General features: G+C 31.4%; 1 protein-coding gene across 1 annotated transcript; it reads right to left on the bottom strand.

Moving 5' to 3' along the window:
- Window positions 1-2,402: 2,402 nt before the first annotated feature.
- Window positions 2,403-13,303, bottom strand: LOC138316978 (histidine N-alpha-methyltransferase-like). The gene is made up of 8 exons (XM_069258613.1): window positions 13,216-13,303; window positions 12,220-12,416; window positions 11,803-11,941; window positions 9,011-9,113; window positions 8,031-8,134; window positions 7,701-7,778; window positions 3,799-3,975; window positions 2,403-2,892 (listed from the first exon to the last, which is right to left on the bottom strand). The coding sequence occupies exons 2-8, from the start codon at window positions 12,394-12,396 to the stop codon at window positions 2,705-2,707; spliced, it is 966 nt and encodes a 321-aa protein (XP_069114714.1). The 5' UTR covers window positions 12,397-12,416; window positions 13,216-13,303; the 3' UTR covers window positions 2,403-2,704.
- Between the last annotated feature and the right edge of the window lie 1,942 nt (window positions 13,304-15,245).

Here is a 15,245-nt window from a genome sequence, read left to right as displayed (position 1 = left end):
TCGGAGTACATGAAATATATGGTGATAAGGGACAAAATGGTTTTAAGCGCCAATGGAAAAGTACAGCAACTGCTACTACGTGATGAAGATATTATCCTCAAGAGAGCAATCAAAATGTGTTTATATTATGAAGGCCACTACCAATCCCAATGTTAAAGGAAAACAAAACCAATCGATGAACCTAATTACAGGGAAACAAATGCTAGTGGAAATGCGATAGAGGTAAATTTTGTGAATGGACACCCAGTATGAAAAGTAAGACATGCCTAGCATGGGGAAAGTCATGTACCTAGTGTAATACTAAAAACTCGCCGTTGTGGTAAATAAATGTAAAGCATAATTTTCTGCCAAGTCTTAAATTTTCCTGAATTGATCGAATAATGAATAACAAAAAAATCCATTCTATGTTTAATGAACAGCATGTTGTCCTATACGATATTGTTAATTTGTAGAAATTGACTAAATACGCAAGATTTGCCCTTGAAATGTCAAACTTCCCGGTTTCGAATATTTCCGAAATATCTATGAGGAAACTTAAGGTATGTTCATGAAACTAGACCCAAGCAATTTATCAAGTTAAAATGACTAGAATTAGTGCAATATGAATTGCGTGACATCCCACCAAGTTATTTTGAGTTATTTTTCAAACCAATAAACAAAAAAAAGCAAATAAGGCAATTACCTCTCTTTACCGATCCCAGTTAAGAATATTTGATTCTACATGCCTTTGTCATGTTTTCCTGAGGTTTCAAGCAATAATGAATGGATAATGCTTAATCATGATTGCCAAAGTACATATACACTGCACATGTACATGCATATTATTCAAAAATCTATTTAGGAAGCAGAACGCAGTAGATTTGGACAATTTTATGAAAATTAGGCACCTGACTTAAAGTCATTTAATTGTAAAAAATACCCTGACAATTTTTCCAATACCTTTTGATTCAAATAAAGCTTGCATTTCCGATCATGATTATTTTCCAGAGAAACCCTAAATTGAAATCTCTAACACATGTAAGTTATATTTTTTTTTTAATGTAACTTCTATCAAACAATTCATATTGGATGTACAAATTTTAGAATAATATGTACATGTATTTGATATCTAAATTTGTATGCATGGTTACAAACAGAGTCTTTATACTGAATAAAAATATAAACCGGGATCTGGCCCCTCTGTTTACTGTCACCTAAATGTACACATTATAAAAAAGGAAAATAACCCCTGCAAGATGGTATTCATGACATCATGAATATTCATGAATGATTCATGAACTTTCAAGAATATTAGCAGATTGAAGTTCATGAAAAAAGTTCATGAATATACATCAAATGACTTTCATGAACACTTAATGAAGTTTTATGAATCCTTGAATCATTCATGATTGTTCATGATCAATGTGTCAAGAATTATCCATGTTTTGAATTTTGAAGAATTTTAATGAATATCCACCGAAGTCACATGACTTGTCACAATCCAAAATGGCTGCTGTATCTCCTGGCGTGTTAAATGGGAAACATTATTCATCTTAAAATGGAAGTTTTGGCACATTAGTGCACAGATGAACATTTTCAATAAGTTTTGATTTATCTGCAGTTCTTTCTCAAAATGAAATTTTTGCACACTAATATTGCTATAGTGATTATGCATTGGCTTGGTAGAAAATTTCAATTCTGGACTCCCACAAGAGTTCGTGAACTTCAGATGCCGCAGATTTCAACTTGCATTCATCAAACTTCATGAACACGACTCAAGTTAATGAATATTAATTAATTGTTCCAGTTCATGAAGTTTCGTGAATATTCATGAATTGTTTGTGCATACTGCTGCGAGTTGTAGTTCATGAATAACTTATGAATTATCACGCATAAACATTCTTTGTTGATTTTTTTTTTTTTTTTTTTTTTTGAGTATTTTTATATTGTTTCAATGATATTACACAGTGAATATAATCGCCGGTACTGTTTGCAAATGCGCTTATATATTTCCCACCGAAGTAAAAAGGAGAATACTCTCATTCGGTTTAGTGAATGAATCTTTTCCTTCGCATCAAAGAAGCGTCTCGCTTCGAGCGAAACTAAGTAAAGAACTGGAATTTCCTTTCGTTTTGTATGCCAAAATGTTTTCAGAATAAACATAAGACATGGTTAGTATCTTACAATACAAGTTTAATTTTGGTGCTCGACGTGGAAAGCCGAGATGACTCGGCGAAGTCTCGCACCAATACAAACCTTGTATATTAATATACTTACCATGTATTCTCTATATCCATTGTTGAGAAAGTAAATTGGCAATACTCATTCATTTTTTATATTGATAAAATGAGAAAACAATTTCAAAGTTTGAACAACAATTTATTTATAGACATATTTATTGTGCATATCACATTAAACTGCATCATTCCTACAAATAGATATCTAAAAGTGTCAACAAAAACACGTGTTTCCATTTCGATAACATATACATGTTAAGCATATATAAACATTGGTAAACGAGCTCTTAGTACATCATTTACTAAATCATATAACTGACGATCACTCTACGTATTTCAAAATTAAGATTCCATTCAAGTCCATGTTCCTCTTGAACCGACTTTATTATGAAACCTTAATAAGTATTTTGACAACAAAAAGTTGAAAGATGAGATATTTTGATATGGCACAATTATTTTAATAAGATCTTATAGGATATTGTTTTTTTTTATTTAGTTACACACCGACAGAAAACAGCATGCTTCTCTTTGTCTATCAAAGTTCCAGCCAATCGGAGTCCAGCTTTCTCGACAATGGTTTGTAGCTGTTCCAGTGTATATTTACAGCTGAGTCCAGTACCTTCGTGAAGGTAAAGATGTTCTCCCTTCTTCATCGTCAAGTCTATACCCAAACCAGCTGTTAATAAAAAATATATATTATTGTTTGATATTAATTTCAAAGTTTTATTAGGGATACATGCAATCGGTTTCAATCAAAATATTATCATTATATATTTCATCAGATAGATGAAAATTATTTCAATGTTTGCATATGTGAAACGGAGAAGTCTCCTTTTTGCTTATTCTTAAATAAGAGTTGTCTCCCCTGTCATATTTGATGAAAAGTAACTATACACTATCTAAGTCAATTATATACAAGTATCAAGTTATTTTGGATGGATATGAATGATTGAGAGGTAATAATGAGTAAATGATGAATATGTCTGTAACTAATGTGAAAGTGGTGGAAGTTTGTGTTTTAATACGGAAAATGGTGTGAGAGTCCTGTGAAAGAAAAATGCTGTTATTTACATGTCTATTGAAAGTTTTGGTGGGGGTTTTTTTTGGGGGGGAGACGAATGTTTGCAAGCGTTTGTCTATTTTTTTCCATTTATATTTTATTGAAATAATTTCAGTTACAAAATTTTAAAAGTAAAATCTAGCTTTCACATGTAATCTGTGATTAGCAATTCAATCTTGCTAATAATGGATACGTCACTAATCCCTTACACGGTTTGTAATAAAGGCCAATATTTAACGTATCATGAGAAACTTATAATATATATGCCTATACACAGATGAAGAAATCAGACATTGAACCAATCTATTGTGTCCATCTTACTATTGGATTCGTAAAGGGAAATTTGAATTGAACTGCAAAGAAACAAGAGTCTATTTCGCAAACTGGTTCCAATGAACGTTGGAGTCGTTGGTATTGTTGTCATCTATACTGTACGCAAATGTTCGCTGTGCTGCTACGTCATTATTCTTTGTCCACATATTTTATGCAGAGCAGATTTATCCTAGCTACACTCTGACTTACGTATTGGATACTGGACATCCTCTTTAGCTTCAATGAAGGCCCTTACGTAACTCATGTATTCAGGATGTGTGTTGCGTATGAAATCCAAATGATACGAGAACTTGTCTAGGTCAATCATGCTGCCTTCCTCCCTATTCAGCCTTGAAATTCCGTTAAGATTAATTCTTCGCTTGTAACCTTGAATGATAAAGTATAATTGGTATAATTGTGAGTGAGTGAAAAGAAAAATATGATGTACCAAAACAATGTATTGTATTGATTATTTAGTCCGGTACAAATATGAGTGAAATGCTGACAACCATGCTTGTTGTGGTATATTGTTTTCTTAAAAAAACCATGACAAAACTATACCAACTTGTTAAGATGTACACAACTAAAAACAATTCCTACTGACAGTGAGAGGTTATTCAAATTGTAGCTTATTCAGCTACAGTGACTCAACCGAAGCTGGGTTAAACATATCTGTGTGAACACATGTAATTGACACTTACTTGGGCCTAACATTTAACTGTTTAAGAAAGCTTTATGATTTTATACATTTGAATCTTCAAAACATTTACTAAATGTTTAATAATATTTGATAGCAAAATGTAGTTCTGTGAATGTATTTGGTCTAAACTAAGATCTCTGAAATACTTGCTTCAAAAATATACACACCAGTCATTTTATCTCATGTTTCATAAAAAAACAATGTACTAAGACTGCTCGACAGAGAAGCAGATATCCTTTCTTATGAAAGCAAATGTTTAACTGAGGGTAAACTTAGAAATAAAAAAACAGGAAAGGTCATCTTTTAGATTAAGAAATGTAGGCTAAGATATTAACTAAATATTTAAATACATTCAAATCATCATACGAAGGTATATTTGGCGTATTGATTGAAAGGTTGTTTGAAATAAAACGTTTAATTAGGACTGACAAACGGATGCTAATTTTTCTATTTTTCTATTCTGGAATATATGGTATTATAGCAATTTCTTTGTAACTGACGTAAGTGTTTAACATAAAGTATTGTTTACATTACACAAACAATCAACATTGTTCTTGTAAACTTATTTTAACGCCAATATTTCCTAAACATACATGTATCAACAGATTACTGACATACATGTATCAACAGATTACTGACATACATGTATCAACAGATTACTGACATACATGTTTCAACAGAATACTGACATACATGTTTCAACAGATTACTGACATACATGTTTCAACAGATTACTGACATACATGTATCAACAGATTACTGACATACATGTTTCAACAGATTACTGACATACATGTATCAACAGATTACTGACATACATGTTTCAACAGATTACTGACATACATATATCAACAGATTACTGACATACATGTTTCAACAGATTACTGACATACATGTATCAACATATTACTGACATACATGTATCAACATATTACTAACATACATGTATCAACAGATTACTGACATACATGTTTCAACAGATTACTGACATACATGTATCAACATATTACTAACATACATGTATCAACAGATTACTGACACATACATGTTTCAACAGATTACTGACATACATATATCAACAGATTACTGACATACATGTTTCAACAGATTACTGACATACATGTATCAACATATTACTAACATACATGTATCAACAGATTACTGACACACATGTTTCAACAGATTACTGACATACATGTATCAACAGATTACTGACATACATGTATCAACAGATTACTAACAAACATGTATCAACAGATTACTGACATACATGTATCAACAGATTACTGACAAACATGTATCAACAGATTACTGACATACATGTATCAACAGATTACTGACATACATGTATCAACAGATTACTGACATACATGTTTCAACAGATTACTGACATACATATATCAACAGATTACTGACATACATGTTTCAACAGATTACTGACATACATGTATCAACATATTACTGACATACATGTATCAACATATTACTAACATACATGTATCAACAGATTACTGACATACATGTTTCAACAGATTACTGACATACATGTATCAACATATTACTAACATACATGTATCAACAGATTACTGACATACATGTTTCAACAGATTACTGACATACATATATCAACAGATTACTGACATACATGTTTCAACAGATTACTGACATACATGTATCAACATATTACTAACATACATGTATCAACAGATTACTGACACACATGTTTCAACAGATTACTGACATACATGTATCAACAGATTACTGACATACATGTATCAACAGATTACTAACAAACATGTATCAACAGATTACTGACATACATGTATCAACAGATTACTGACAAACATGTATCAACAGATTACTGACATACATGTATCAACAGATTACTGACATACATGTATCAACAGATTACTGACATACATGTATCAACATATTACTAACAAACATGTATCAACAGATTACTGACAAACATGTATCAACAAATTACTGACATACATGTATCAACAGATTACTGACATACATGTATCAACAGATTACTGACATACATGTATCAACATATTACTAACAAACATGTATCAACAGATTACTGACATACATGTTTCAACAGATTACTGACATACATGTTTCAACAGATTACTGACATACATGTGTCAACAGATTACTGACATACATGTTTCAACAGATTACTGACATACATGTATCAACATATTACAAACAAACATGTATCAACAGATTACTGACATACATGTTTGAACAGATTACTGACATACATATATCAACATATTACTAACAAACATGTATCAACATATTACTAACAAACATGTATCAACAGATTACTGACATACATGTTTCAACAGATTACTGACATACATGTTTCAACAAATTACTGACATACATGTATCAACAGATTACTGACATACATGTATCAACAGATTACTGACATACATATATCAACATATTACTAACAAACATGTATCAACATATTACTAACAAACATGTATCAACATATTACTAACAAACATGTATCAACAGATTACTGACATACATGTTTCAACAGATTACTGACATACATGTTTCAACAGATTACTGACACACATGTGTCAACAGATTTACTGACATACATGTTTCAACAGAATACTGGCATACATGTATTAACAGATTACTGACATACAACAAATATGTATCAACAGATTACTAACAAACATGTATCAACAGATTACTGACATACATGTTTCAACAGATTACTGACATACATGTTTCAACAGATTACTGACATACATGTGTCAACAGATTACTGACATACATGTTTCAACAGAATACTGGCATACATGTATCAACAGAATACTGGCATACAACAAATATGTATCAACATATTACTAACAAACATGTATCAACATATTACTAACAAACATGTATCAACAGATTACTGACATATACGTATCAACTGAATGCTGACATACATGTATCAACAAATTACTGACATACATGTTTCAACAGATTACTGACATACATGTATCAACAAAATACTGGTATACATATATCAACTTTACTGACATACATATATCAACAGAGTACAAACATACATGTATCAACAGATAACAAACACATATTATAAACATAACCGCTACACATCCTTAAATAACCGACATATAGGCATTCTACTTGTTATGGATGACATCTGTCTTACAAACTGAGGAATTGAATTTGGAATATAAAATTCGAATTTTATTGCGAATAGGGTGGCGTTGACCATTTAACGTACCGCTAGTCATGATTTGGCTGAAGGCCATTTAAAGTTAGAAGTGAAGTTTTTTTTAAAATAAATCTTCTCGAAAAGTAATGAATTAAACAAAAGCAAATGAAGAACTGAATTTGGAAAAGTCTTATCTCAATTTGTTAGAAACATAATTACCGCCATCATCATTGTAGGCCTTTAGTACAGCATCTCTACTCAGGGTGATATCAGCCGAAAATGCCAGTTGACATTGATCTGAAAATGGAAATGGAAATGGTATACGTGCCAAGAACTTAAAAATGATGACAATCTGTACATCATCCTAACTTGAATTCAAATTTATGTGACTACACATACCAGAAACAGACTCTGCATTACATTGGCTATGGGAGAAAGTATAGAGAAATGTATTTCACTGACTTTTACTAAGCCACTCATCTCCTCCCATTAAAAGCATATTTACGTTTTCAACCATTTCTTCTCTCAATTCATGATTAAATCATATACCCGTCATTATGGTTGAGATGAGCCTTAGAGTACTAATTTGATCCTCGTATGACTGGTTGAAGATCGACCCTATCCAAAGAATCAGCTTTGTGCCTTTGATCTGTCTATAAGTTAAAGAGATTGCATTCATATATTAATTGATTATATTAAATATGCATGCATATATTTTCTTATATATTAAAGATGCTCAACCGCCGACAGAGCATAAATGATATTCATCATTTGGTGTTTTATCGTCTATATATATGTCTAATTAACACAAAACGATTTTAAATAATTTATTTTGCCTTTGATGCATGCGCAATTAGTACTTTATTCCATATAGGATATAATGCCACCGATTTTTTTCGGGATGCAATTAATCATTAAGTAAGATAAGAAGCTCAAGTTTTTCAATGGCGGTAATGGTTTAAATTAGTAACTTCTGTAACTGAAGAAAAATACTAAATCATCTGCTCCTGGTTTTGATAGTGAAAAATACCATTTGTCAGCGGTGGAGCATCTTAAGCTTTACATGGATATTGTAACTCTAAGATTCAAAATACAGTTGTATAAATCTAGATTTAAACACTAAAGCATTGATTGATACACTGTATGTTAACGGAAAAAAGATAATACGATGGAAATTAAATAAAATGTGTATTTCATTATGTTACCAAATGCATTCAAAAAAGAAATCCTTAACGGAATTCTGGAGTGATCCCGTCCACTTTGAAAATGTCCTGCAAAATTTATAACTGCAAAATTTTATATTTGTTCAGATCTTACAGTAGAGATTAAAAAAATATATAAAATATACATATAGAGATTATCTACAATGATACAATGTGTATAGGTTTATTGGAGCATGAACCTCCATCAGTCTTACGATTTGCAGTTCATAAAATAATTTAAAGTTATATCGATATTTATACCCCAATAACACACACATAGATATATATAGCCGTGGACTACATTTTGTTGTTGTTTCATTAACCTACCTTAGTTGGTCTAGTTCGTGCATGAAATCAGACACTATCGGATGAATTGTAAGTAAATCACCATACTCTTCTTTGAGTTTTGTTACTGCTTTCATTAAGAACTCTGAAGAAAGATATTCAAAGTTAACACTCTTCTGAAAACTGAAAATATGCATGTTTCACAATAGAAATAGCAGGTGATAAATTTCATAGCAGTTGATTATGGTTTATGTTTATACAGCGCATTGAGTAAACACTTACAGCGACTCTCATTGTCACCATCATCCTCTCTTTATTGTTCAACTATTTCTCATTGTATTGCCTTTTTCTAAAATTACATTTATAACAGGTATTTACTGAGTTAAACCATAAATATAGATCCTATAAAAGTCCCAATATAAGCCGAAATTGTTTCATGATTTAGAGTCATTTTGAAAATTTATCATGCTATATACATGTAGAAATAACACTAAATCGATGTCAAGATATTCAACAACAGTTGTACTAATGCTTCTAAGAAATCAATATAAATACTCTTTATATAGCTGACTTTAAACAACATCTATAAATGGATCAATATCTGCTGTCAATTTTAGCTAGTTTTTGTACATCTAATTACGTACATTGCGATTATTAGATATCAAATTATATGGCAGAAAGATATATATGACGCAATACATGTATATAATGATTGGGTTTTTTGTTCCCAGAAATTACATGACAAAATAAGTTATAGAAAAGGCATGTTCCCAACAGCATGCTTATCATAATGGAGTTAATATTCATTTCTTAATTCATTACATATCCCTGAAACTTAAACGGAAAACAGTTGCTGAGTGGTTTTTGATTATTGTTAGATATTCATAATTTTACGCTTATACATATATTACGAATTATCTCTTTCCCTGTATGTGAGACGTCAGTTTCTTCTACACATTTTATAATATTTTATGTCTGTGCATTGTCTGAGACAACATTAACAAATAACGTGTAAGAAAAACTGATTTAGTGGTATTTTCTACATATAAATTTGTCCAAATATAAAGTAAGCTATCAACCTCTCCTTCTCCCTAACACTTTTCATATATCATATATATACAGACCTATTCTATGTAGACTATGTTAATCACCATAAAGATATACTCAATCAGATAAAAATGTATTAATATTAAGATTAAGAAAATATATCAATTTGTGAATCTATCATGACCTTACAAACCCAATCAATATATTTTTGCAACTAATAAATTAAGCTAATAACTATCGATATAATCTTTATTAAACTGAAACATCTGGTTTACTTTAATTATTTCAAATTTAATCATTAATAAACTATTCTTTGAATTGATGTGTTTGTTTCATATTCCATTTGTTATACATGTAGTTCACCATATGGTGATAGGTTAGCATGACGATCTTGGCCCGCTAATAGTCCATGCACGTCATTTTTGCATAAAAGTCAAATATTTGTAAAGTCTTTAGTTCAATATTGTTTAAACAATAGTTATCCGGAGCTTGAATAATCTCAAATTAAAAGCCAGTGAATTTTGAACCCGAATCCAGCTTTTCTATCGCAACTGCAGATAGCGTCCTTCTAAATAAGTCCTCCTTCCCCTGTTCTTCGTCTGCGTCTTTCCCTCCCACCATTGTATCCGACATCATACATGATAACTTTTGCCCACATCTTAATGAAACGTTGCACAATATTTTATCATGATCCAGAAGTGTGCGTGTGACCCTTGTGGGACTTCTTCAATACGTCATTTTACGTATCTAATATTATAACTGACATTCGTTATCATTTTAAAGCTCACAGTGTGTGCAGATCACCAACTAAAGTTAACCCTAATTAATTGATTGTAACTTTGATTTAATATTTACTATAAATTAATCATTAACTATTTCAAATAATCTGGAAAAATGTGCTTTTGTCGCCGCAGATTTGGCAGACTATAGTGCTAATTTTGATAATATTCTTCATGAAACGCTAAATATTCCTTTTCAAATGAAAGTTGTAATCTTAGCCTTAGTCATCTATTTTTATATCAGAATGAACATAGTATCAAACCTTTTACTTTTGAGTCTTACACATCTAACGATAGATACAAAACTATTGTATTTTCACAAATGCTAACTATTTTTCTTTATATCCCAGGAACGTTTCTATACGTAAAATCATGTTTTTGCATAGTTTTGCCCATAAACAGTTAATAATGTCATCTTCACAACATTTGCATACAACATACCAAAGGCAATATGTTTTCCAAATATGATTTAAAAACATTGGCTCCTTGATCAAATTTGCAAGCTTGGAATTCATAACCTTATCCCCATTTTATTCTTTACGGAAATGTTTATAAACAATCCGCAAAAGCACCATTCCACATTAGTTATTGTTACATCTTCTTTATTGTTTATTTCATAACTTTCTCCATATTTTTGTTTAAAAAAATCTGTATACGATTTTTTAGAATTTCAGAATTTTGGTCCGGACGGGTCCCCTTTTATAATTTCGTGCAATTCCGGAGCTTGAATATTCATTCCCATTTACGACAGGAAAAACAAAACCTTTGAGATATCATCCAAGTTATATCATGTAGCATTATTAAAACGGTTGTAAATCACTTGTATGATTAACCATAATGCTGTAAAAACTGCAATTAAAAGACCACTAATGTGTAGGTTTGCCATATTTAAGATAATTATTTTGCCTGTCGATGGCAAACCTTTAAAGACTTAAATACCTCGTATTCCCCGGTCTATCATCCGGATCCCCTACGTTTCGAAATAGAAACTTACAAAAGTTATCATACCTCCTGAAATGTCCAAGGGATAAAATGCCAGTGTGTTCTGTCGTTTGATCAGTTCGTCGATAACAAACCGCGTCTTAGAGCAGTCACCGCTACCGATGTCAACCAAGGTCAAATCATTGGGAACATTCGGGATGATATCCTGCATCATTCAATAGAAAAATAACCACCCCTTTAAAATATTCCGAAAAAAAATGATTTTTGACAGACACTTTCTTAAACGACTTTTCCTCATTATAAAAACAATTCAGTAGGTTTCTTATTATCACAGTTAAGATCAAATAAAACACACAAACAATGCACAGTTTTCTTAAAAAGATAAATATACAAAATGCGGGATTTATCAAATTCATGTACAATATATCACGCTTCATATTCATACAATATCAACGTTTGTAATTTTCAAAAGGAATTATTCACCTGGGCGCTGTTTTGCAGAATCGATACTTCACTTGCAGTTACATAGTAATCATGAACATGTTCGCAACTTTCCTTTTGAAGCCTTGATCCAACTTCGTCGTATTTGTACGAGAAAGGAATGTACTTTGGGCTTGATTCCAATCCTACCACCAACCTCCGCTTTAGTTCATCTGCCATTTTGGTCTATATAATGTGTACTGTAATAACACTTAATAGTGAGAAGTTATAATTTATAGCAATTGAGAGTTAGCATTATCTGTTGTATATCGCCCATTATGAACAGTGTTTGCAAAACTCATAGAGAGTAGCTTAATGCAATGCTTCCATGTAGTATATAATGTACCTACTTGTTATAAAACAACTAAATGACTTCTAACAACTCGTTCTACTCTTTTCAAACAGAACATTGCCCCCTCACTTTTCTACTAGTGATTTCATAAATAATCAAGACCATTAATGTTGCTACAATATCGTTATCATAAAGAGTTTCTAAATTAAAATGTGTAATTTCGGTTTGATAATCATGTAGTCAATGTCAATCAGCTATTTTCATATGTCAAATAACATTTTTCCAAATAAATAAAAAAAAGAAAAAATCTGGAGACACTCTAACAAGCCACCAAGCAGCTTATAAAAAGGGTAAATTTTGATTTTCTGTCCCTACGTCGAGTTATAATTAACTATGTTTTTAACGAGTATCATTAGTTTTTCATTATTTTTGAAGATTAAAAATATATTTAATTAAAATAAGAAACAGCTGCACATTTCGGAAATTCATGGATGGATTAAAAGTTCATCGTTACACTTATATATTTCATATATATAACATATTTTTCGATCGAAAAGGTTTTTTTTCATATTAATGATTATGTGAATAATTTCAATGTAATTACTACAAAAACAAATTGCTTTAAACTCGATCAAATTGATTTGTAACTTGAGCGCTTAAAACCAAACAAATAAGATAACTTGATGTTGGCTGAAGTCTCTACTTACCTCTGTGTTTGAGTACTGAGAGCTACTGGTTGTGTAGAAATGGTAAAAGGTCAGACTGTCTTTTCAGCAAGATACTGTGATATATATGATCTACAAAAATCAATATTTAACATTCGGAACATCACACAGTAGGTATATATTTCACCATTTAAATAATCCCACAAACAAGCCAACAAAAAGTGATATTAAACGATTATGCGTTTCTTTCTTATTGGTTATTGCATGCATTTAATTACTGCCAAACCATTTTTTATATTTAATTCTATCCCTGATAACTTCATGGCGGCGTTGGGTATATTACAAAATTCGATATATAGGGTAGAACATTTCTGATGTAACTTAACGCAATCCGTGACTACGGTCACATATACATGTTTATCAACATCATATTCACGTTGCTAGAGCGAAAATTCCGAAGCGGTAGGGTCATACAAAACGGTTTTGAAGTTAAGGTTTAGAACAAAGATGTGAATGTAAGATAACAAATATTCTAACATTCGATATTAAAGGTATTTATTAAATAATTTTTAAAATGTACGTATGATGTAATCTCCCGTCAGTGTATTCTGCTTCCGTTTCCAGTTTACTGAGTATGTTTTGCAACTCCCCACATTTGGATGATTATCAAGGCTTTCGGTCATTTAACAAATTCGCTTTAACCCGTTCGAGCTGCGCTCTCTATCAAAATAGTGTTACATCATTACGTAAAATGACCAATTTCAAGGTCATAAGATTCAAAATGGCGGAGATATAGAACGTCAAAAATCGAAATTTTAGTTTATTTTTGTCCCTGCGCGAGACGTTTCAGCGCCTTTAAACCTGTATGTACAGTCTTCATTTTTCGTACCTGTGTTGTAAGAACTTTTGTTTTCAAAAGTTATGAATTTCAACGGGTGATATAGAAAAATGGCGGAAATATAGCTCTCCAAATATGGTAATTTGTTTCATTTCCTGATTTTTTTCCCGTTATTTGTGAGCTCGTAGGGCCTTTATCATTTCATGTAGGATTTTGATTTTTTGTAAATGTAGACTTTGGTCTGTTGTCTGTACAGGTTTTTAATTTCAAAGACATAAATTTGAAAATGGCGGAAATATAGCCCTCCGAATATGGCGTTTCGTTCATTTTTAACGTAAATTTTACCGTAATTCATGAAAATTGAAAGAGAAATGTTTTGAATTGAATATGATAGAGCATGCTCTCAAACACATGAAATGACCAATTTCAAGGTCATATGATTCAAAATGGCGGAGATAAAGGACATCAAAAATCGAAATTTTAGTTTATATCTGTCCCTGCGCGAGGCATTTCAGCGCCTTTAAACCTGTATGTACAGTCTTCATATTTCGTACCTGTATTGTAGGAACTTTTGTTTTCAAAAGTTATGAATTTCAAGGGGTTATATAGAAAAAATGGTGGAAATATAGCTCTCCAAATATGGCAATTTGTTTCATTTTCTTATTTTTTCCGTTAATTGTGAGCTCGTAGGGCCTTTATCATTTCATGTAGGGTGTAGAATTTTAAAAAAATTAAAGTTTAGCCTATTGTGTGTACATGTTTGAAATTTCAAAGACATATATTTGAAAATGGCGGAAATAGAGCCCTCCGAATATGGCGTTTCGTTCATTTTTTAACGTAAATTTTACCGTAATTCATGAAAATTCAAAGAGAAATGTTTTGAATTGGATGTGAAAGAGCATGCCCTCAGACATATAAAATGACTAATTTCAAGGTCATAAGATCCAAAATGGCGGAGATACAGGACATTAAAAATCGATTTTTTTATGTTTGTCCTTGCGGCACGCGTTTCAGCGCCTTTAAACCTGTATGTACAATGTTGATTTTTCAAATCTATGTTGTATAAACTTTTGTCTTCAAAAGTTATGGATTTTAAAGGGGTTATATAGAAAAATGGCGGAAATATAGCTCTTCAAATATGTCAATTTGTTCCATTTCCTTATTTTTTTTTCCCGTAATTTGTGAACTCGTAGGGCCTTTATCTTTTAATTTAGGGTGTTGATTTTATGTAAAT

This window comes from Argopecten irradians, chromosome 2 (genome assembly GCF_041381155.1).
Source record: "Argopecten irradians isolate NY chromosome 2, Ai_NY, whole genome shotgun sequence".
NCBI classification, from domain to species: Eukaryota; Metazoa; Mollusca; class Bivalvia; order Pectinida; family Pectinidae; genus Argopecten; species Argopecten irradians.
This window is presented reverse-complemented; position numbering and strand designations above follow the sequence as displayed.

Coding starts and splice junctions, on each gene's coding strand:
- LOC138316978 (XM_069258613.1), bottom strand. CDS start 12,396: ATGGCAGATGAACTAAAGCGGAGGTTGGTGGTAGGATTGGAATCAAGC. Junction 8,135..9,010: donor CACGAACTAGACCAACTAAG/GTAGGTTAATGA, acceptor TTTAACTTATAG/ACAGATCAAAGGCACAAAGC. Junction 3,976..7,700: donor GGCCTACAATGATGATGGCG/GTAATTATGTTT, acceptor TTATCATTCAAG/GTTACAAGCGAAGAATTAAT.